Source organism: Plecotus auritus (genome assembly GCF_963455305.1).
Source record: "Plecotus auritus genome assembly, chromosome: X".
Classification (NCBI taxonomy): domain Eukaryota; kingdom Metazoa; phylum Chordata; class Mammalia; order Chiroptera; family Vespertilionidae; genus Plecotus; species Plecotus auritus.
Window position 1 is genome coordinate 81,071,250 of NC_137784.1, and position 22,044 is coordinate 81,093,293.

The 22,044-nt window shown below is 39.9% G+C and overlaps 1 protein-coding gene across 1 annotated transcript in view; it reads left to right on the forward strand.

Annotated features, from left to right (window-relative positions):
* The window catches only part of IL1RAPL2 (interleukin 1 receptor accessory protein like 2), a gene marked incomplete at its 3' end in the record, with an annotated part of 799,403 nt that overhangs the window by 64,012 nt on the left and 713,347 nt on the right, over positions 1 to 22,044 (forward strand). Inside the window, exon 3 of the mRNA XM_080652525.1 lies at positions 3,875 to 4,028. Within this exon, the coding sequence (XP_080508651.1) occupies positions 3,875 to 4,028 (154 nt within the window). The remainder of the gene's footprint in view (positions 1 to 3,874; positions 4,029 to 22,044) is intronic.

Consider the following 22,044-nt stretch of genomic DNA (forward strand, 5'->3'; position numbering starts at 1 on the left):
ATGTACGCAAAGGAGGCACCCCGCTGTTCAATTGTTGTTTGAGATGATTGGCCCATAAACACTGCAGTTTCATCCATAGCAATCATGTTGGAAAGATTGTATTTAGAGAAGTCAGCATCATCAATAAAGGACTTGAATGCAAGTGTTCGCTTAATAACTTGAGTATCTTCCAACCTAAGCAATGTTGTAGATCTTCTTAAAGACAGTTCACTTCGCTGAAGGAAATTATCCAGCCAGTGTTGTGATGCTTTGAAGTCTTCGGGGGCTATGTCAAACTGTGGTGTCATTGCAAGGGCAAATTCTTGAATCTGAGCCCTATTCACAACCAAAGCCTTTGCTCTCCTGTCAACAACTCATTCACAGATCAGGTCTTCCAGCTCAGAAAATAATGGTTGCCGACCTGATCCACACTTGCGCTTTTCAGCATTTCCCTTGTCCACTTGTTCAATGAGGTTACCATACTCTGCTCGCCATTTTCGGACCAATCGGATACTCAACATCTTCTCTTTGCAGAAAGCAGTAAGATTTTGGCCCCAAGAGTCTTCCACGATTCCTTTCTTATACTCCACGGAGTAGCTTTTTCTTTTTGCACTCATTTCTACAGTAGGGGTAAAAAAAAGGAATTGGGGTATCAAGGTGGGGGTAGGGGGGTCACTCAAAATGACACAGGGGTGATCAGAGGGGGGAATCAAAATGGCACAGGAGAATCAGAGGGGGGATTACCATTTTAGTAACCCCTTTTGATCCTCCTGTGTCATTTTGATTGCCCCCTCTGATCCTCCTGTGTCATTTTAAGTGATCCCCCTCCCCCCACCCCTGTGCCACTGAACACCTTCACCAGACATCCCCCCTACCCCTTTATCAGACATTTACTCCCTGGGGCCTGCCTGGGGACTGTCACTGGGCTTGCTGGGGCCTGGATCTGTGCTGGAGCAGGGTCTGCCACTGACTGAGAACCTTCAGTCATCATGAAGGCGGCTGCAAGCATCAGGTAGTGTCACCAGAGACAGACCAGCACTCACCACCTTTGCCGCGTCCCATCCACTCTAATCCTCCTGTTCTTCTACACGCATCTGCAAAAGTCTCCTCCTCTCTCCCGCCCCGCGCTCACCGCTCACTCCGACCTCTGCTCCACCTCCACACAGCAGTGACGTCAGGACTCCGAGTAAGGTCACTGGTTGCTAGACGCCAGTCGGGGCGGCCCTAGCGACCAGTTTACGGTAAATTAATTTTCATTCTGAGACAGAGCCTGGGGGCCTTATTTTCTGGGAAGCCTTATATTTCACTCAGAAGGAAACCTGTGAGTAGGTCTTATTTTCGGAGGATGTCTTATTTTCGAGAAAACACGGTATCCATATTTATCCCAAAGAACATGTAAAGATTGTAGGTTAATCTTCATCATGAGTTATTTTCTAATTTCTATATATGCTTTAGATTTACTTCCTGGGAAAAAACAAAGCAGTGTGCAGTGAAAATGAAAACTGGTTAGAGCTAATTGCATATGAACTTTCCCTGCAAAATGACATTAGAAAACAATGCCATTTGTCTTTAAAATGAGTATGTGGGCTCATTTGTCTGCCCTCACCACCCCTATGTGAAAATGAAGCAGCTTAATTTTCATTTTCCTTTCCTCTCAAAATTCCCAGAGGGACCATGTTTTTGTTTAATGACCTTCAAAATTATTCTTTAGAAATCTGAGGCTACCAGAGTTGGAAGCAATGCGAAAATAATTGTGGATTATTATTGTATGATGATAATGGCAGCTGGGCTATCTTTTTTTTCTTTCTGTTCAGACTTTCTTCTTTGTTTTCCCAGAAACCTTATATCCCAAGGTTTAACTCAGAAGCAAATCTCATGTAGGTGATAAACCTCACCAGACATTGTGTATAATATAATTTCAGACAGACTCTTAACTGTTCTTTGGAAAGATCCTAGGGAATGAAGCAGTCTTCTGTCTGGATGCCCTAGATAGTATTACTTTCATTTACTCTCTGACAATGTGTGTGGGTAGTTGTATTGGACAAAAGGCAAGCATATTTACTAAATATTATATCTGTGAACTTAAGTGCTGGTTTTTATATTTTGTGGTCAAAATTCCTTCTATCATAAAAGAAAAAATTTGTTACAGTAAAAAATCAAACCAAGAAACATTAATAAATGGGTACTTGGTACTTGCTCTCCTAAATCATTTATACACATACACAAAGACACAGACATACACACAGATACACATGCAGAGCTGCAGATAGAGTGTCAGTACTGATTCTATCTTTACATTAATTTTAAAAGTATGTGTGAGGAGGGTGGGGGTGTGGGTGAGGGGAAGTAGGGAGGATATTTTTTTTCTAATATATTTTTATTGATGTCAGAGAGGAAGGGAAAGGGAAAGAGAGAAATAGAAACATCAATGATGAAAAAGAATCATTGATTGGCTGACCCCTACTAGGGATCGAGCCTGCAACCCGAGCATGTGCCCTTGACCAGAATTGAACCCGGACCCTTCAGTCCGCAGGCTGACACTCTATCCACTGAGCCAAACCAGCTAAGGTGAGGATATTTTTAATACCATAGTTTGGACAGTGGAAAGTGCTCTCAACTATTATTCACAAAATCTGCACACTTTTATTGCCTTAAATGAAAGATTCAGAATGTATATGATAAAATATGTTGCTTGATTATTTAGCATTCTCTCACAGCCATCTCCTACACCTCCATTGATATTTTTACAGTTTTTAGTAACTATTTTGGTTGAATATTTGAGATGAGTGGCAAACAAACTAGAATAATATCTAAAAAGTAGACTGAGAAAATCCCCAAATGACAAAGCCACTTGATTGTATATTTTTACATATTTGGCTATTACTATATATTTGTCACTCCCTGGAAAAGAGTTAAACATTTCTTTTTAGGGAAGTTCAATCCCAATAACAAGACTCCTTCATATTCCCATCAGGAGAGTAGAAGAATTGACTTTAAAACCAAATTTTGCCCAACCAGGGTGGCTCAGTGGTTGAGCATCAACCTATGAACCAGCAGGTCATGGTTCGATTCCTGGTCAGGGCACATGCCCAGGTTGCAGGGTCTATCCCCAGTGTGGGGCATGCAGGAGTCAGCTGATCAATGATTCTGTCTCATCATTGATGTTTCTACCTCTCACTCCTTCTCACTTCCTCTCTGAAATATATACTGTATTTAAAACAAAACGACCCCAAATCTTATAACCCCAAAAGTAGGTAGATAATATATCCATTCTGTTACTAAAACAAATTGTGTCTTCATTTTACCTAGATATGTTTCTAGATAACTCCTTAAGCCTGATTTTCTATAACCCTCCCTCTACCATCCAAATGGATCTCTTGACTATAGGGAGGGAAAATCTGGAATATTAGTATTAGTTTTTACTATATGAGATAATATTAAACCACTGTAAACATAGCTAATATAAAAGCCTATTATAAATTTTTAGTAATGTGTAAGACTCCCTTGTAGTAGACTGTGTTGCTAAATGAACACTACCCTCTTAGGAAACATCCCTATAAAATGGAAAAAAACAGGGCATTATGATGACATTTAGTGACTTTTGAGGTTCTGCTATACCATTTTTGCAGTTGGGGAGCTTTGTTCTTTTATATTTGAGCAGAATGAAACGTTTCGCTCTTGGGATCAGACCTTTAAAATGGCTCTTAGAGTGATAGTTGTGATATGTAAATTGGACACATTGTGATTTTTTCTGGTCACTGACTTAACTCTTTAGTTACGTATTTTGAAAACTAAAGAGAAGAGTACAAAAAGTGAAAATACAAAATTGTCAGTACTAAGATTTAGTTATGTGAATTTTTATTTTTTCGCTTACTTGAAAACATTTTCTCTGCAGGAATGCAAGCCAAAAATGTGGAGAAGCATAATAATACAGAAAGGAAATGCTCTTCTAATCCAAGAAGTTCAAGAAGAAGATGGAGGAAATTATACTTGTGAACTTAAATATGAAGGAAAACTTGTAAGACGAACAACTGAATTGAAAGTTACAGGTAGGAATTGGTTCTTCAAAATTATGGCAAGTGAGAATTAAGTATAATTTGGTATGGGGAGAAATTGGAATTTTTTACAAAGAGCCAACTTGCTGTGAACTTAGAATTGGCTGTGAATCAAATAGTTGAGAAACTCACTATTAAGAACTTGTACTAATAACTTATATGCAGATTATGAACACTTAATCTAGGGAACAAAGGCCCAATTGCTATTTATCTATTATCGGCCTTTATGAAAGACTAGAGGCCCTGTGTACAAATTTGTGCATGGGTATAGTCCCTCAGCCTGGACGGTGATCTGGTACAATTGGGGCCACCTCGCCCAGTCCCAATCGGGGCCGATTGGGGCCAGCCGGCTGGGGGAAGGGACTGTGGGAGGTTGGCCGGCCACAGGAGGTTGGCTGTGGGAGCACACTGACCACCAGGGGGAAGCTCCTGCATTGAGTGTCTGTTCCCTGGTGGTCAGTGCACATCATAGCGTCCTGTCGATGGGTCATTCAGTCGACTGATCATAACGGTCACTTAGGATTTTATATATATAGATTCTTAACTCTTCAAAATATCGTTGATTGTTACTAAGCACATCAGAAAAGATATACTGTAACCACTCTAGAATGCTGACTTAACCCATATGTAAAATTGCCTTGTGGGAAAGCTACCTCAGAATGAGGTTCTGGTAGACTTTTGGAATGAAATCTTAGACTATATCCCAAATAAAGCTCATACAAATTTGCTCATAAATGAGTGATGTTATTGTGAGATTCTTAAATGAAGCAACTCCAAAACAATGGTATGAATGTGTATGTTTTAAATCAGAAGTAAAATTAAAGTGTAGACTAGTAATTCTACACATAGGAGTGGAAGAGAGAAACTCTGGATATTTTTACCTGGTGGAAAATATTAGAAAGTATGTAATTTTCAGAGACATAGGACTGAACTTCATACCATAAATGTTATCCCTGACAAAGAATTTGATGAACCCTAAGAAAGTGTATGACAAAAAGTCCACCTGCTATTTTACTCAAACCATCTTGATTAATTTCTTATTTCTTCTTATATGTTTTAAAAGTGTGTGTGTGTGTGTGTGTGTGTGTTTGTGTGTGTGTGTGAGAGAGAGAGAGTTTGTGTGTGTAAATACACACACATTAGTATTTTGGATAAAATGTGAGACATAGTAAAATATTTTGTGTATTTCATAAGGTGTTAATTTGCTTGCCGAAAACTTTCAATGTAGCTGTACTACAGTTTAAAAATTTCACCTGAACTCTACCTTGCAAAGGTTCTCCAACTGTAGTGTGCATCAGAATCATGTGGAAGAAACCAGGTAGGATGTATGCATCACTATGTTCATAGAAACACAATTTATAATTGCTAAGATCTGGAAACAGCTCAAGTGGCCATTAGTAGATGAATGAATAAAAAGGCTGTGGTACATTTACACCATTACACTATGCAGCAGTAAAAAAGAAGGATTTCTTACCCTTTGAGACAGGAGGGACCTGGAGAGTATTACGCTAAGCAAATTATGCTAGTCAGAGAAAGGTATGTATCACATGATCTCACTCATATGTGGAATCTAATTACCAAAATAAACTGATGAACAAAATAGGTCCTGAGACATAGAAGCAAAGAACACACTGTCTAATCTCAAAGGGAAGGTGGGGTGGGTGGGGGAAGAGATCAATGAAAGAATTTGTATGCATATATGCATAACCCATGGACATAGACAATAAGGTGGTGAAGGCATGAGTCAGGGAGCGGAGCGGGCAAGAAAGGATCAATGGGGGGAAAAGGGCGACATGTGTAATACTTTCAATAATAAAGATTAAATATATATATAATAAGAACCCAGGTAGGATGAAGATAAGGTTCTTTTTTCCCCTTAGTTTAATTTTAATTAAAATATATTTGTTGTTAGTATTACAGAAGTATCCCATCCCCCACCCCTTTATACCCCTCCTCTCAGTCTCTACCCCCACCCAGGTCTTCACCACCTTCTTGTCCGTGTCCATGGGCTACTCATATAAGTATATAAGTTCTTTGATTTATCTCTTCTGGTCCCCATCCCCATATCAAGGTATATGAGTCTGTTCCATGCTTCCAAGCTTCGGGTACTATTTTGTTGATCAATTCATTTTGTTACTAGATTCCACAAATAAGTGAGATCATGTGATATTTGTCTTTCTCAGATTTGTTTATTTCACTTAGCATAATAGTCTCCAGGTTCAGCCATGCTGTCCCAAAGATTAAGAGATACATTTTTTATAGCTGCATAGTTTTCCATTGTGTAAATGTCCCACAGCTTTTTTAATTCATTCATATACTGATGAGCACTTGTGCTGTTTTCAAATCTTAACTTTTGTAAATAACATTGCTTTGAACATAGGGGTGCATATATTCTTTCTGATTGATGTTTTGGGGGTTTTAGAATATATTACTAGGAGTGGGATCACTGGGTAAAATGGAAGGTCCATTTTTAATTATTTGAGGAAACTCCATACTGTTTTGCATGTTAGTGGTACCAATCTGCAGTGAACTAGTGTTGTATTTTCTCTGAATCCTCGCCAGCAATTATTGTTTGTTGATTTTTTTTATGATAGCCATTCTGACAGGTGTGAGGTTATATCTCATTGTGGTTTTAATTTGAATTTCTTTGATAATAGTGACTGAGCATTTTTTCATATGTCTCTTGACCATTTGTATGTCATTTTTGGAGAAATGTCTATTCAGGTCATCTGCACATTTTTAATTGGATGGTTTCTCTTCCTTTTGTTGATTTATATGAGTACTTTATATATTTTGGCTATTAACACCTTATCAGATATATCATTATCAAATATGTCTTCCCATACAGTGAGTTCCCTTTTCATTTTGATGGTGGCTTCTTTTGCTGTGCAGAAGCTTTTTATTTTGATGTAGTCCCATTTATTCATTTTCTCCTTTATTTCCTTTGCCCTAGGAAATGTATTGGCAAAAATTCTGCTACCTGAGATGTTTGAGATTTTACTGCCAATGTTTTCTTCTAAGATTTTTATGGTTTCATGCCTTACATTTAAATCTTTTATCCATTTTGAGTTCATTCTTGTGTAAGGTATATGTTGGTGGTCAAGTTCATCTTTTTGCATGTGTCTGTCTAGTTTTTTTCAGCACAATTTGTTGAAGTGACTGTCTTTACTCCATTGTATGTTCTTGTCTCCTTTGTCAAATATTAATTGACTGTAATGGTGTGGATCAGTTTGTGGGGTCTCTGTTATGATCCACTTCTCTATATGCCTGTTCCTTTGCCAGTATCAGGCTGTTTTGATTATAATGGTTTTATAGTAGTTTGATATCCGGTATTGTGATCCCTCCAACTTTGTTCTTCTTTCTCAAGATTGCTGCAGCTATTCGGGGTCTTTTATGGTTATATCTAAGTTTTTGCTGTATTTGTTCTAGCTCTGTGAAGTATGCCATTGGAATTTTATATTTTTAAGCATTTTATTTTATTTTATTTTATTTTATTTTATTTTATTTTATTTTATTTTATTTTATTTTATTTTATTTTATTTTATTTTATTTTATTTTTTGTTAATTCTCACCCAAGGATATTTTTTCATTTTTTTTAAATTTAGGTTCTTTATTGTTTAATGTATTACATAAATCTTTTTCCCCCATTGACCTCTCCCTGGATGCCCTCAACCCCCAGCACATGTCCTCACCCCCCATCTGTGTCCATTGGTTATGCTCATATGCATGCATACAAGTCCTTTGGAATTTTAATAGGGATTGCATTGGGTCTATAGATTGCCTTGGGTAGTATGGAGATTTTAATGAGTTAATTCTTCCAATCCATGAAAATTGTATACATTTCCATTTGTTGGTATATTCCTCTATTTTTTTTTTCAATGACCTATGGTTTTCCAAATACAAGTCTTTTACCTCCTTGGTTAAGTTTAATTCTAAGTATCTTATTTTTTTTTGTTGTTGTTGTTGCAATGGTAAGTGGGATTGTCTTTTTAGTTTCTGTTTCTGAGAGTTCATTATGGTATATAAAAATGCTATCAATTTCTGGATGTTGATTTTGTATCCTGCTACCTTGCCAGATTCATTTTTAAGCCTAGCAGTTTCCTGGTGGAGTCTTTAAGGTTTTCTATGTACAATGGCATATCATCTGTGAATAATTATAGTATTACTCTCTCCTTTCCAATTTGGATACCTTTTATCTCTTCTGATCACCGTGGCTAGGACTTCCAGTACTATGTTGAATAAGAGTAGTGAAAATGGACATCATTGTCTTGTTCCTGTTCTTAAGGGAAACACTTTAGTTTTTGCCCATTGAGTTTTATGTTGGCTGTATGTTTGTCAAATATTGCCTTTATTATGTTTAGGTATGAGCCCTGTATTCCCACTTTACTGAGAGCTTTTATTAAAAAAGGGTGCCTGATTGTTTTTCTTTTTTTATTGTTTAAAGTATTACAAATAGTAGTACGTATGTCTCTTTTTTTTCTCCAATTGACCTTCCCCCAGCCTCCCCTACCCCCCCCCCCCCGGCACATGTCCTCACCCCCCTCCCAGTGTCTTGCGTCCATTGGTTATGCTTGTATGCATGCATACAAGTCCTTCGGTTGATCTCTTACCTTTCCCCGCCCCCCAACCCTCCCCAGCCTTCCCACTGTCGTTTGACAGTCTGTTTGATGCTTCTCTGCCTCTGTATCTATTTTTGTTCATCAGTTTATAATGTTCTTTATTATCCATAAATGAGTGAGATCATGTAGTATTTTTCTTTCACTGACTGGCTTATTTCACTTAGCATAATGTTCTCCAGTTCCACCCATGCTGTTGCAAATGGTAAGAATTCCTTCTTTGTTATAGCAGCATAGTATTCCCTTGTGTAGATGTACCACAGTTTTCTAATCCACTCATCTGCTGATGGACATTTAGGCTGTTTCCAAATCTTAGCTATTGTAAATTGTGCTGCTATGAACATAGGGGTGCATATATCCTTTCTGATTGGTGTTTCTGTTTTCTTGGGATATATTCCTAGAAGGGTGCTGGATTTTGTTGAGTGCTTTTTCTGCATCAGTTTATATGATCATGTGATTTTTATCTTTCATTTTGTTTATGTGATGTATAACATTTATTGATTTGTTAATATTATATCAGCTTTGCATGCCCAGAATAAATCCCACTTGATCATGGTATATGATCTTTTTAATATATTGCTGGATCTGATTTACTAATATTTTGTTGAGGATTTTAGAATCTGTTAATCTGGGATATTAACCTGTAATTTTCTTTCTTTGTGGTATCTTATCTGGTTTTCAAATTAGGATAATTCTGGCTTTGTAAAAAGAGCTTGGAAGTATTCCTTCTTCTTGTATTTTTTGGAATAGTTTGAGGATAATGTTGTTTGAATGCTTGAATAAATTATCCTGTAAATTCATACATTCCAGGATTTTTGTTTGCTAGGAGGTTTTTAATTACTGCTTCAAGTTCATCAGTTATTTTTGGCCTTTTTAGGTTTTCTTATCTTTCCTGATTGAGTTTTAGAAGATTGTATGTTTCGAAGAATTTGTCCATTTCATGTAGGTTGTCCAGTTTGTTGGCATATAGTTGTTTATAGTATTTGCTTATAATCCTTTGCATTTTTGTGGTGTCTGTTGTTATATCACCTCTTTTATTTTTTATTTGCTTTATTTGGATCCTCTCTCTCTGATTCTTGATGAGTCTGGCTACTGGATTGTCAATTTTATTTACCTTTTCAAAGAATCAGCTTTTGGATTCATTGATCTTTTGTACTATTCTTTTTAGTCTCTATGTCATTTATTTCTTCTCTGATCTTTAATGTTTCCTTCCCTCTACTTCCTTTCTTGCTGTTCTATTTATGATTCATTTAGTTGTAGGGTTAGATAGTTTATTATGCTCATATGCTTTTTCTTGTTTCTTGAGGTAGGGCTGTAATGCTATGAACTTCCCTCTCAGGACTGCTTTCACTGTGTCCCTTAGATTTTGGTTGGTCATGTGTTCATTTTCATTAGTTTCCAGTAATTTTTTTATTTATTTCTTGATCTGATTGGTAACACATTCATTGTTTAATGACCTGTTATTTGTACTTCATATGTTTGAGTATTTTTTAGTTTTTTATTGTAGTTGATTTCTAACTTTATGCCATTGTGATTATATAAATTTTCTTGAATTTGTATAGACTTGTTTTGTGTTGTAACATGTGGTCTATCTTTGAGAATGTTACATGTGCACTTGAGGAAGAATGTATATTATGTTGATTTGGGGTGATATGTTCTGTAAATATCAGTTAGATACATTTGATCTAGTGTGTCATTTAAGGCCTCTGATCCTTGTTGATTTTTTTGTCTGGAAGATCTATCCAGTGATGTCATTGGGTTGTTAAAGTCCCCTACTATGACTGTATTGCTGCCAATCTCTCCCTTAAAATCCATCAAACATTTTTTTTATGTACTTGGGTGTTGCTATATTAGGTGTGTATATGTTTACAAGAGTTATATTTATTTATTGAATCATTCCCTTTACTGTTATGTAGTTGCCTTCTTTGTCTCTTATTATAGGTTTTTTTAAAAGTATATTTTATCAGATATGAATATTGCTTACCCGGATTTTTTTTCCCTTTCTAGTTGCTTAGAATTTTTTTCCCAAGTATGTGTGTATCTTTTGCTCTGAGGTGGGTCTCTTATAGACAGCATATATATGGGTCATGTTTTTGTATCCATTTCATCACCTTATGTCTTTTGACTAGTGCATTTAAGCCATTTACATTTAAGGATATCATTGATAGGTATTTATTTATTGCCATTTTTATTTTTTATGCCTATGTTGTTCTCTCTTTCTCCTTTTCTTCTTAAAGTGCTCACTTTAACATTTATTGCAATGCTGGTTTAGTGGGAATGTACTCCTTTAACCTCTTTGTTTTGGTCTGGGAAGCTTTTTATTTCACCTTCAATTTTAAATAATATACATGCTGGATATAATAATCTTGGATATAGGCCCTTGCTTTTCATTAATTTGAATACTTCATGCCACTCTCTTCTGGCCTGAAATGTTTCTATTGAGAAATCAGCTGACATTCTAATGGGAACTCCTTTGTAGGAGTTATTGTCTGTCTCTCTCTTCTGCCATTAATAGTTATTGTCTGTCTCTCTCTTCTGCCATTAATATTCTTTCTTTAACTTTAACATTTGCCCTTTTAATTATGATGCATATAAGTATGAGTCTCTTTGGATTAATATTGATTAAGACTCTCTGTGCCTCCTGAATTTGTGTGACATTTTCTTTCACCAGGTTTGGGAAATTGTCATTATTTATTTAAACAGGTTCTCAGTTCCTTGCTCACCTTTTTCCCCTTCTGGTATTCCTATAATGTGGATGTTGTTACATTTCATGTTGTTCCAGGGCTCCCTTATACTATCTTTCTGCTTTTATTTTTTTTTTTCTATTTGATGTTCTAATTTGGTATTTATTTCTACCTTGAAATTGCTGATTCTATCCTCTGCTTCATCCAATCTACTTTTAATATCTTCCAGTGTGTTCTATATATCAGATATGTGATTCTGGTTTCTATTATTTTTCATGCTGCTATAGTTCCCATTTATTTTCTTATAATTTGCACTAAGCTTCTTAAGCAACTTTATAACTATTACTTTGAACTCTGTGTCTGATGGGTTGCTTGCTTCCATTTCATTTAGTTCTTTTTCTGGAGACTCCTTCTTTGTTTTATTTGGGGATTGTTACTTTGTCTCCCCATTTTAGCTGTCTCTTTGTATTTTCTCCTATGTATTAGATAGAACTGTTATGCCTCTCAGTCTTATGGGATGGCCTTAAGTAGAAAATGTCTTGAGGGGTCCAGTGGTGCAGTCTCTTTGATCTCCTGAGCTGGATGCTCTAAGAATGCCCCTTGTGTGAGTTATATGGGCTCTTCTATTATAATTTAGATTTTATTGCTGATGTGATATTTATGGGAGGGGTCTCCCCTCCAACTTGTTGACAGTGAGGCTCAACCCCCATGTCATTGTGCCAGATGTTGTATACATGCTTAGAGAACAAAACAAGACCCAACAGGACCCAACCAAAAGCACCATGAAAACCAGGCTACTCAAAGAAACAACAGGAAAGATTAAGAATGAAAAGGAACAGAAATCAAAACAAGGAGAAAATAAAAAGAATATTTAAAGATACACAACCAAAAACTTAGAGGTGTTATAGATAAAAAGGGAGAAACAAGAAGAAAAATAGCTATATGGAAGAAAGGAGGAAGCTAAAAGAATTAATATACAAAGAAAAAATTAAACAGAATATAAATGAAATAACAATAATAAATTTAAAACATAGTAATAATGGATATATTACAATATAGATAGGAAAAGTAAAATGGGAAAATGAGAAAAATAAAATAAGGACAATTAATATTAACTATAAGATGAGACAATAGGAAAGAGAATCAAAGGAAAGAGAGAGATTAGAGATCTGTGAAAAAAAAGAAAAGAAAAAAAAGGGGGGGGCAAACAAACAACCAAAAACAAAAAAAGCCACACACACACACACACACACACACACACACACACACACACTCACTCACACACTTAAAATCCTTTGGGTCCACTATTTGTGGAGCTCCCTGGATTTTGCTCTGATGTTGTTGAGTCTTGTCCCTTGGTGTGTCTATCCTGGTCCTCCTGGGAGCTTCTCTGGTGCAAGCCAATATGAGTCACTGTCCCGTTCTACACCTGATCAACCTGATTGTGTTCTGATAGGTTGAAGGCACTAGTAGTCCATTGGGCAGGGGTTCCTTAGCCCATAGGCTGGGTCTGCCTTCAGTTTCATGCTTTGATTGTCCCTGTTCTGAGCTATTCTTCCTTCCCCGATGGAGCTGGGCTTCTTTGCCCCCCCGCCTTTTTTTTTCTTCTATTTTTTATCGCAGATCTGCCTTCTTCCATGGGATAAAACAAAGATAATCTGGTCTTGGCTGGGATGATTTGATCAGACTCATGTTGGGGTCGGTGCCAGTAGCTTGTAGGAGGGTGAGGGTAGGCCCTTTCTCTCCTTCTAATGCCTCTGCCTGGTTTGCTGGCACTTCCTCTCTATCACCTGTAGGGGAACACATTTCCTGCTCCAGGCTGTTCCCCCTTGCCTCAGGTTGCTGCAGGTCCGGTCAGAAGCAGCTACCTTGCTGGTGGGAAAGGGGGGACCTCCCCTGTGTTCCAGGTGGGCACGGCTGATCTTCCTGATCTACTGTCCAGCCCCCTTTCTGCTCGCCCACACAAGTTTCTCCAAGAAATAGAAGGCCCCCCCAGATTCAATGCTGGGTGTGTCCTTTAGACCCCTCCAGTGTAGGCTGGCTCTAAGCTCCACTGTGTGCCCCTTCCCACTGGTCAGGAGGAGCTCCCCAGGCTGCACTATGGCAGGTGCTAGTGCTACTCTATCCAGGGACTTCAGCCCCATGCTTCCACTGCTGCACCCACTCCACAGTCTCCACAGCCAGTGCCCTCTGGGCCACCTCTCTCAGTCCCAGGCCCTCCCATCTCACCCACAGATCTACAGCCTCTTCAGTCTCCTCAGGTCCTCAGTTCTAATAGGTCCAAGGCAGGGATAGCTACATCCACCTCCCCGACTTTCATCACAATTCCTGCCCCTAGCCCTAGTGGTGGAGCCAAGTAGCTTGCCTATAGAACGGCTCTGACAACACAGTGGCCATGGCAGTGGGTGAGTACACAGAATGGGTGAGAGTCCTGTTGGGTCAGTGGCGGTTGCGGTGGATGCACAGGGTCAGCGTGGGTGTGTGCCAGGTGTGCAGAAGTCCTACCAGTATCCACTACAGGGGAGTGAGGTCTGGGTTGTGACCTTAGTGGGCATACAGGGTCTGGGGTGGGGTGCACATGGGTTCGGGCCCAGATCTGTGATTAGTCCAGGTAGTGGTGAGTCTTGGCACCTAGCTTCTGCTGCTCTTATAGCCTCTTCCCAAGGAAGACCTTTGGAAACTCATCAAGATGGCACAGTCTCCAAGCCGGAGATGCACCCAGGGAGTAGCTGTGTTGGTAGCAGCGGCTCCTTGTGACACTAGTGCTTAGGGTCATGCTGGTGTCCTCTGCAGGCACATGGGATCTTGTATGTGTCAGCTGCAGGTGTGCGGGGCTGCATTGGTGTCCTCTGCAGGCATGTAGGTTCCTGCAGGTGTCAGTGCATATGCCCAGGGTCCTGCTAGTGTCTGCTTAGAGGTATGATCCTGAAGGTGTCCACTGTTGGTGTGGGTTCTGAGTTGTGTCCTTGGGGCCCACACATGCACGCACACACATGGAGTCAATGTTGGGGTGCATGTGGGTTTGGGCCTGGGCTTCAGCTAATCCAGATGCTGGCGAGGCTGGGTGCCTAGCCACTGTCACTCATTCCCTGCAGCCTCCACCAAAGGAAAACTTTGTAAACCCTTCAAGATGGCATGGTCTCAGAGGCCCAGGAATGGCTGTGGCAGTAGCAGGGGCTTCTTGGCCAGGAAAGTCCTAACCGTCCACCCCCAAGACTCCTGCATAATCAGACTGTCTCAAACACACACACACACACACACACACACACACACACACACACGCACATGCATGTCTGCACGCTCTGTCACTCACACTCTCACTCATTCCATCCTGCCTGCTGCCATGTTGGGGATAAGGTTCTTTAGATACAGATTCCTAGATCTCTCACTCAGAATCTAATTCAGTACATCAACAGGGAATTTGCCTTTTTGTCCAGGTGATTCTGTTGCATGCCTTCCAAGGATCATGCTTTGAGAAAGACTAGCTGAGAAATTGTTGCTCAATAAGTCAAAGTAATAGATTTAATTCCCTTGTGCGTCCGTTAGTCCAAACACACACACACACACACACACACACACACACACACACTCCCCTGAAAACTAATTTTCATAGGTTCCAAATTGTTTCATCCAAGTTCCTAAGAGCTGTTATGAAAATACAGATTCTTAGTCACCAAGGGAAACCTGTTAATGGAGTGTGTGTATAAAGCAACCTTAATACTGAAATAACCATGTGTTCATTTACCATATAAATAAAGAATAACTGAGTATGTATTATCTGTTAAAAACTAATTTAAAATTATCTTGGCCCTAGCTGGTTTGACTCAGTGGATAGAGCATCGGCCTGTGGACTGAAGGCTCCCGGGATCAATTCCGGTCAAGGGCACATGCCTGGGTTTTGGGCTCTATCCCCAGTAGGGGGGCATGCATGAGGCAGCCGATCAATGATTCTCTCTCATTATTGATGTTTCTATCTCTTTCTCTCCCTCTCCTTTCCTCTCTAAAATCAATAAAAATATTTTAAATAAATAAATAAATAAAATGATCTTGGATCAATGATATAAGAAGACATCAACTTTATATATTTATCTCAACCCTTTTCCTTTAGTTTCACCTAGAGTATTAAAAAATACAGCTAAAATAAGTCTGGGCCTCTTACCTTAAAACAAGAAGGTCTGTAATTCCATGAAAAACTCATCCAAGTCAACCCAATGCAAAGGGAGGAACTGGTAGGGTACAATGGGCCTCCTCTGCTAGTACCTAGCATGGGCCTGCAGAATGGTCCTGAGTGGGCTTCTTTGAAATCCTGTTGCACTATGACAAACCAATGGTATAAAAAAAAAAAACAAAACTCCAAATCTGTAAGATTTTTTTTTTGAAAATTTATCTTCTAACTTTATTTAATCATTGGAAAAATTAGTCAATTGGATAACTCAAAGTTTTACAAAATTACCCTGAAAAGTTTTTTTTTATTGATTAAGGTATTACATATGTGTCCTTGTCCCCAATTGCCCCGCTACCACCACTCATGCCCTCACTCCACTGGTGTCTGTGTCCATTAGTTAGGCTTATATGCATGCATACAAGTCCTTTGGTTGATCTCTCCCACTTACCCCCACCCTCCCCTGCCTTCCCTCTGAGGTTTGATGGTCTGATGGATGCTTCTCTGTCTCAATCTGTTTTTGTTCATCAGTTTATGTTGTTCATTATATTCCACAAATGAGTGAGATCCTGTGATATTTATCTTTCTCTGACTGACTGATTTCATTTAGCCTAATGCTCTCCAGTTCCATCCATGCTGTTGCAAATGATAGGAGTTCCTTCCTTTTTATAGCAGCATAGTATTCTATTGTGTAGATGTACCACAGTTTTCAAACCCACTCATCTGCTGATGGGCACTTAGGCTGTTTCCAAATCTTAGCTATGGTAAATTGTGTTGCTATGAACATAGGGGTGCAATTCTCCTAGAACACTTTTAATATAGCAATTATAGTAGACCTGTGTGATGTTATTGTGGAAGTTTCTTTTTATTCCTTTGAAGGCTGCAGATGAGTATCGAGGGGTTTAACAAAAAGTAGACATGTGCAATAGTGTGTTCAGATCATTTGGCAAAGATGCCAACAGCTAACAATTTTATTTTCCACAGCATATTTTAGGTGGCTACTGGCTGTTTTATAGATGCTTTTTCTTTTATTCTCACAGTGTGTTTTGTGCAGAGGGTTAGTTGAAGTTATAAAGTGCGAAGGGATGGTTAGTTGTAAGATGGTGAGGATGTAGAACAGGTGATAATGGAAAGAGGAGTGAGAGAGGGTTGGCAAACTAATTAGAGTCTTCTGGGATTAAAGGAGACTATCTGCCTTGAGAAGGTCAAGGCAGACATACATTATGGAGGCTTCTAACACAAGCAGGAAGCCAAGACTAATTAGTTGTTTTTGGAAGATAATTCACCATTCACCTGGCAAATCATTCACAAATGCATGCTTTTAAGCACCTTTTAAGAAATGCACATTAGCTATTAAGAAAAAAAACACACTAACCTGCCCTCAGGTGAATATGCAAATAATACCCCTTCTCCTGGCTGTTGTTGAGAACTGTAGAATTTCTTGATTTGGGACTTTTCAAACATTAGGGATAATCTCTTAACCCATTGGTGTCTGAACACCATGGCTGGAAAAAAATAGATAGTATTATCTATTATTCTATGGATATGTCTCAAAGATTTGCTGCTAGGTTACTATTAAACAATAGTAGCAAAGCAATATGGATATGCAAAACTTGATAAAACTGCAAAGTAGAATTTGTATCAGTCTTTGGTGAAGATGTTCAAATGCATAGTTTGAACATGTATTTTTATTGAGTTAAGAGAGGAAAGGAGAGGGAGAGATAGAAACATCAATGATGAGCGAGAATCATTGATTGGCTGCCTCCTGCACATCCCCTAGTGGGGATGGAGCCTGAAACCTGCGCTTGTGCCCTGACCTGGGAATCGAACCATGACCTACTGGTTCATAAGTCAACACTTAACCACTGAGCTACACAGGATGGGCATTCAGTGCTTTTAATTTCACTTTGCAAAGCTAAAACTAACTGGTAGTGCATTGTTGCAGGTGTCATTTACACTGCATAGCTTCTTGGAATAATTTCCTCTGGTGTGGAGAATGACTGTTATTTACACACAGAGGAAACAATTTCACATCAAGTTTGAAAAGATGCTTTTTGTGGTCTTGGGTCTTTGTTCTTTTGTGTCTCTACTGTTAATGCTCAGATATTGGGGTGAAAATGAGTTTAGGAAAAACAGTAGAACATAGGAATATGGTAGAAAGTTGGGGAGTAAACAGAAGTGGAGATTTTGATTAAATAATGGTAATACAAGAAAAGTGATCCCTAAACCAACAACTACATAAAACTGATATGTGAGGTTCAGGGTGCAGATTCTTCAGTGGGTCCTAGGAAGTTGAAGAATAAATTTGAAGGCTAAAAGGTTTCTTTAATAAAAATGTGGAAGTTTATTGTAAGCATATACAAACTCTCCCTTGGGAGGTATCCCCAAAATGGAACCCTCTGGGTAAGGGTCTCCAAATAGGAAAAACCTGCTCTCTCTTTCTCTAATGGAAAAAAAAAATTTCTGAGTCTCTTTGTCTCTGGGTATATAAGGGCTGCAGTTCTTTACATTTTTATTAAAGAACATTATCCTTTCTAATTGGACTCTTCCTTTATTTAGGACCCCCATGCTGTCCTCATTGGTCACTCTGTTACATAGTATCACTTTCAAATTGCAAAGCCCATGTAGTGGCCCCCTTCTTCCTCTCCCCTCATCTTGCAACATTCCTCTATCCTCTGTGAAAATATGTTTCCCTCTTCTCAGTGTTACATAATTACTAGGCTACTGAAAAATACACAGGAGTACCTGGAGATGCAGGAAAAACCCATTTATTTCCAGATGTACTAGTACCGTGACTCAGGGGAGCCTATTTCCAAATCCTGAGTAAGTCAATATGGAGGAAGCTTTCTCTTTATGCCCTTTGGTTTCTTTGTCCCCCAAATATTGATCATTCTTCCGGAACTTTTGCAGGCTTTGCAAAAAGCCCTGTGTGTTGGGATGGGGTCCCTGAGACCACACCTAAAGGCCTGGTCTGATGCCAGCACTGATAACCTGCTCCAGGGGTTGTGTATGGTTCATGGTTTATGGCCTCTGTAAAATGGGAGTATTTAGGTAAACAGGTCTTGCAAGACCAGATAATTAAGGAAGGGGCAGTGACCCAGGAGTGGGCAAACTTTTTGACTTGAGGGCCACAGTGGGTTCTTAAACTGGACCGGAGGGCCAGAACAAAAGCATGGATGGAGTGTTTGTGTGAACTAATATAAATTCAAAGTAAAGGAGCGGAGGGGAGAGCAAGAGAACCGGATAGAACAGCCGGATCCGGCCCACGGGCCGTAGTTTGCCCAAGGCTGGACTAGACTATAGGCTAACGGGAATGTGCATTAGGGATACAGAGTCAGGATGCTAGCACCCGCCCCCCATATGTCTTATTTTCCTCTTCACCAGTTCCTTGCAACTTTTCTCTATCCTCTGTGGAAGTAAGCATTTTGGTGGCTTGGAGCCCTCATCTATGCATTATTCTCCCATGGACCCTCTCTCTCCCATGGACCCCCCTGTCCCTGACACTGCCTGTCCTATCTTTAAAATTCCTTTCAAAATCATGATATGGGCCCCCAGAGAGCTAATGTATATAGAAAGCTCACTACAAAAATATCGACCACAGCCATAATGGGTTTGGCTCAGTGGATAGAGCATCGGCCCGCAGACTGAAGGGTCCCGGGTTTGATTCTGGTCAAGAGCATGTACTTTGGTTGCAGGCTCAATCCCCAGTAGGGGGCATGCAGGAGGCAGCTGATCAATGTTTCTCTCTCATCGATGTTTCTAACTCTCTATCCCTCTCCCTTCCTCTCTGTGAAAACAATAAAATATATTAAAATATATATATACAGAGTGGCCAGATTATTATGACCACCCCATCAGTACTTCACTGGGCCACCTTTTGCCTTCAATACTGCAGCAATTCTTCTTGGCATTGACTCCAAGAGATGTTGAAAGGTGATGTGAGGAATCTGATACCATGCCTGATGAATAGCACTGTCCAGTTCTGTGAGATTTTATGGTTGTGGAACCAGCTGCCTGATGGCTCTTTTAACTTTGTCCCACAAATGCTCAATTGGATTGAGATCTGGTGATTATGGGGGCCACCTAAGCAAGGTAAAGTCTCCCTCATGTTCTTAAAACCACTCCTGCACAATATGAGCACCGTGGCATGGCACATTGTCATGTTGGAAGAAGCCATCTCCATTGGGATACACCATCAACATAATAGAATGAACTTGATCAGCAATGATACTTAGATATGTTGTGCTATTCAGACATTGTTCCACACAAATTAAAGGGCCCAAATTATGCCAGGAAAACATGCCCCAAACCATAACACTGCCCCCACCAGCTAGAAGGCTTATACTCATGCATGTGGGGTGCATGTTTTCATGCTGTTTCTATGAAATTCTCACTCTGCCATCTGCATGATGCAACTGGAAACATGATTCATCGGACCACATGACTTTTTTCTAATGCTCAACTGTCCAATCCTTGTGTTCCTGTGCGAACTGGAGATGTTTTATCTTGGTAACTGCAGACAGCAAAGGTGTTCGAACAGGCCTTTGGCTACCATATCCCATATGATGCAGTGCATGGCTAATTTGCCTACAAACATCAGGTGGTCGTAATAATCTGGCTACTCAGTATATATACCACAAAGTCCATCCTTCCATTACCAGTATATGTCTTTTTTTTGACATTTACTATTTGGTCCTCAATAATTCTCTAATGGAATTTAGATACCCCTAAAAAGGATACCCTCAACATTTTGGAGCCTAATACTTTGCTCTCAGTGAGTATCTCAGATCAGATTGGTAGGAATGGGACACAGAATTACATCTGAATTAAGGATGTGCTATAAGAAAAGCAAGAAAAAGTGTGGTTCAAGGAAAATCAAGAACATACAAAGAAATTTGCCAAGCTTTATGTTTTGTTGCCATATGGTCCTTTTAATAAGAAAATCCATATTGAGAAAAACTGGATTTCAGGGAGGTTCTTTGCAGGTATGACAATGATTTCAAGCCAGTGAAACTGAAGCAATTCAGAGTAGTCTAGTTAAATGATGTTAATTCAGTTGGTAAAGACTAACACATAAATCAGTGTTTACCCTGTGTAATAAGCTACTCAGGATCCAAGTTTCTAATGTGGTTCTGAATGCAGTGAGGTATAGGTAAAATTATGTTCTCTCTGGAACCTGTGAAAAAATTAAATTTATTCAATAGAACAGTGTTTCCCAAACTGTGTTTTGTGGAGCTCCAATTCTAAGATATGTTAATAGTCATTTCTAGGAGAGAGAAAGAATAGGAGGGGAGGGGAGTAGACAGAGGTTCTCTGGCAATGTGTTTATCTGCTAGGTCAAAGTTCAAAATGTTTTCTTTGTTGCAAGGCATCTAGGGCGTCTTAATGTTACCAATCCTATATAATAAAAGTCTAGGTGGTATCACGCCCTCACGTGATGCCCTTGCGTGACGCCCTCACGCGACACTCGCATGACACCCTCGCATGACGTCATCACAAGATGGCCGCCACAAGATGGCCACATGCACAGCAGAGGTGGGGCCTGGCGGCCACTCTGTGCAATGAGACATGGGGCTCCCTGGCTCTGCGCAGCGCGGAGGAGGCTTGTCCTGGCAGAGGAGGTGGGTCGCGGCAGGGGAGGGCAGTTGTGGGCGATCAGGCCAGCATGGGAGCAGTTAGGCGTCAATCAAGCCAGCAGGGAAGTGGTTAGGGGGCAATCAGTCTGGCAGGCAGAAGCAGTTAGGGGCAATCAGGCAGGCAGGCAGGCAAGCAGTTAGGAGCCAGTGGTCCCAGATTGTAAGAGGGTGCAGGCCAGGCTGAGGGACACCTGCCCCCTGTGCACAAATTTCGTGTACCAGGCCTCTAGTATTCTAATATTATTGTTGGTGAAAATGGGGTCCTTTCCCAAAGACACAAGAAAAGCATTTCCAGGGACCCACACATAGGAGGATGAGGTTTAGTGGTAAGATTTATTGGGGTTGAAATAAATGGCTACACTCAGGTTTCTGATGTCTCATCTTCATACCTCCCACTGTGGGAAAAGTCCAGCCTGATCTTCATTAGGCCCAGAATAAGGACCAGTGAAAAATGTTGTGCCATTGGTTTAAACCATGCCTCTTCCTGTCTAGGTAGGTATTCTGTTCCCAGCTGTGCTTTGGCTGGTGTTGCATTGCTGTATGCAGGCTCATCCTGGGAGGCTGTATTTGGAGTCTGCACAGCTGCTAAGGCCACGTGCCTGCTATGGAGAAAGAACATGTGAACGAATGGGGCCAGAACATGTTACTGGGCAAGAGAGAGTGAGGGAGCTTTGTTAAGCTTGAATTATATTATCTTGGGCTTGGCAAGGACCAGTAGCCCTTTCAAACTAACCAATCAACTTCCCAATCTTTCATGGGCTGGTGTTGGATCCTCCCACTAACCAAGACATTTCCTCGATCTTCAGGGGTTCTGTGTCCCTTATCCAATCTGATCCTTTTCCAAGGCTCATTCAACCCCTTATGGTCACCATCTTGGCTCCTACTGCACATGTCTCATAGTAGAAGCACCTA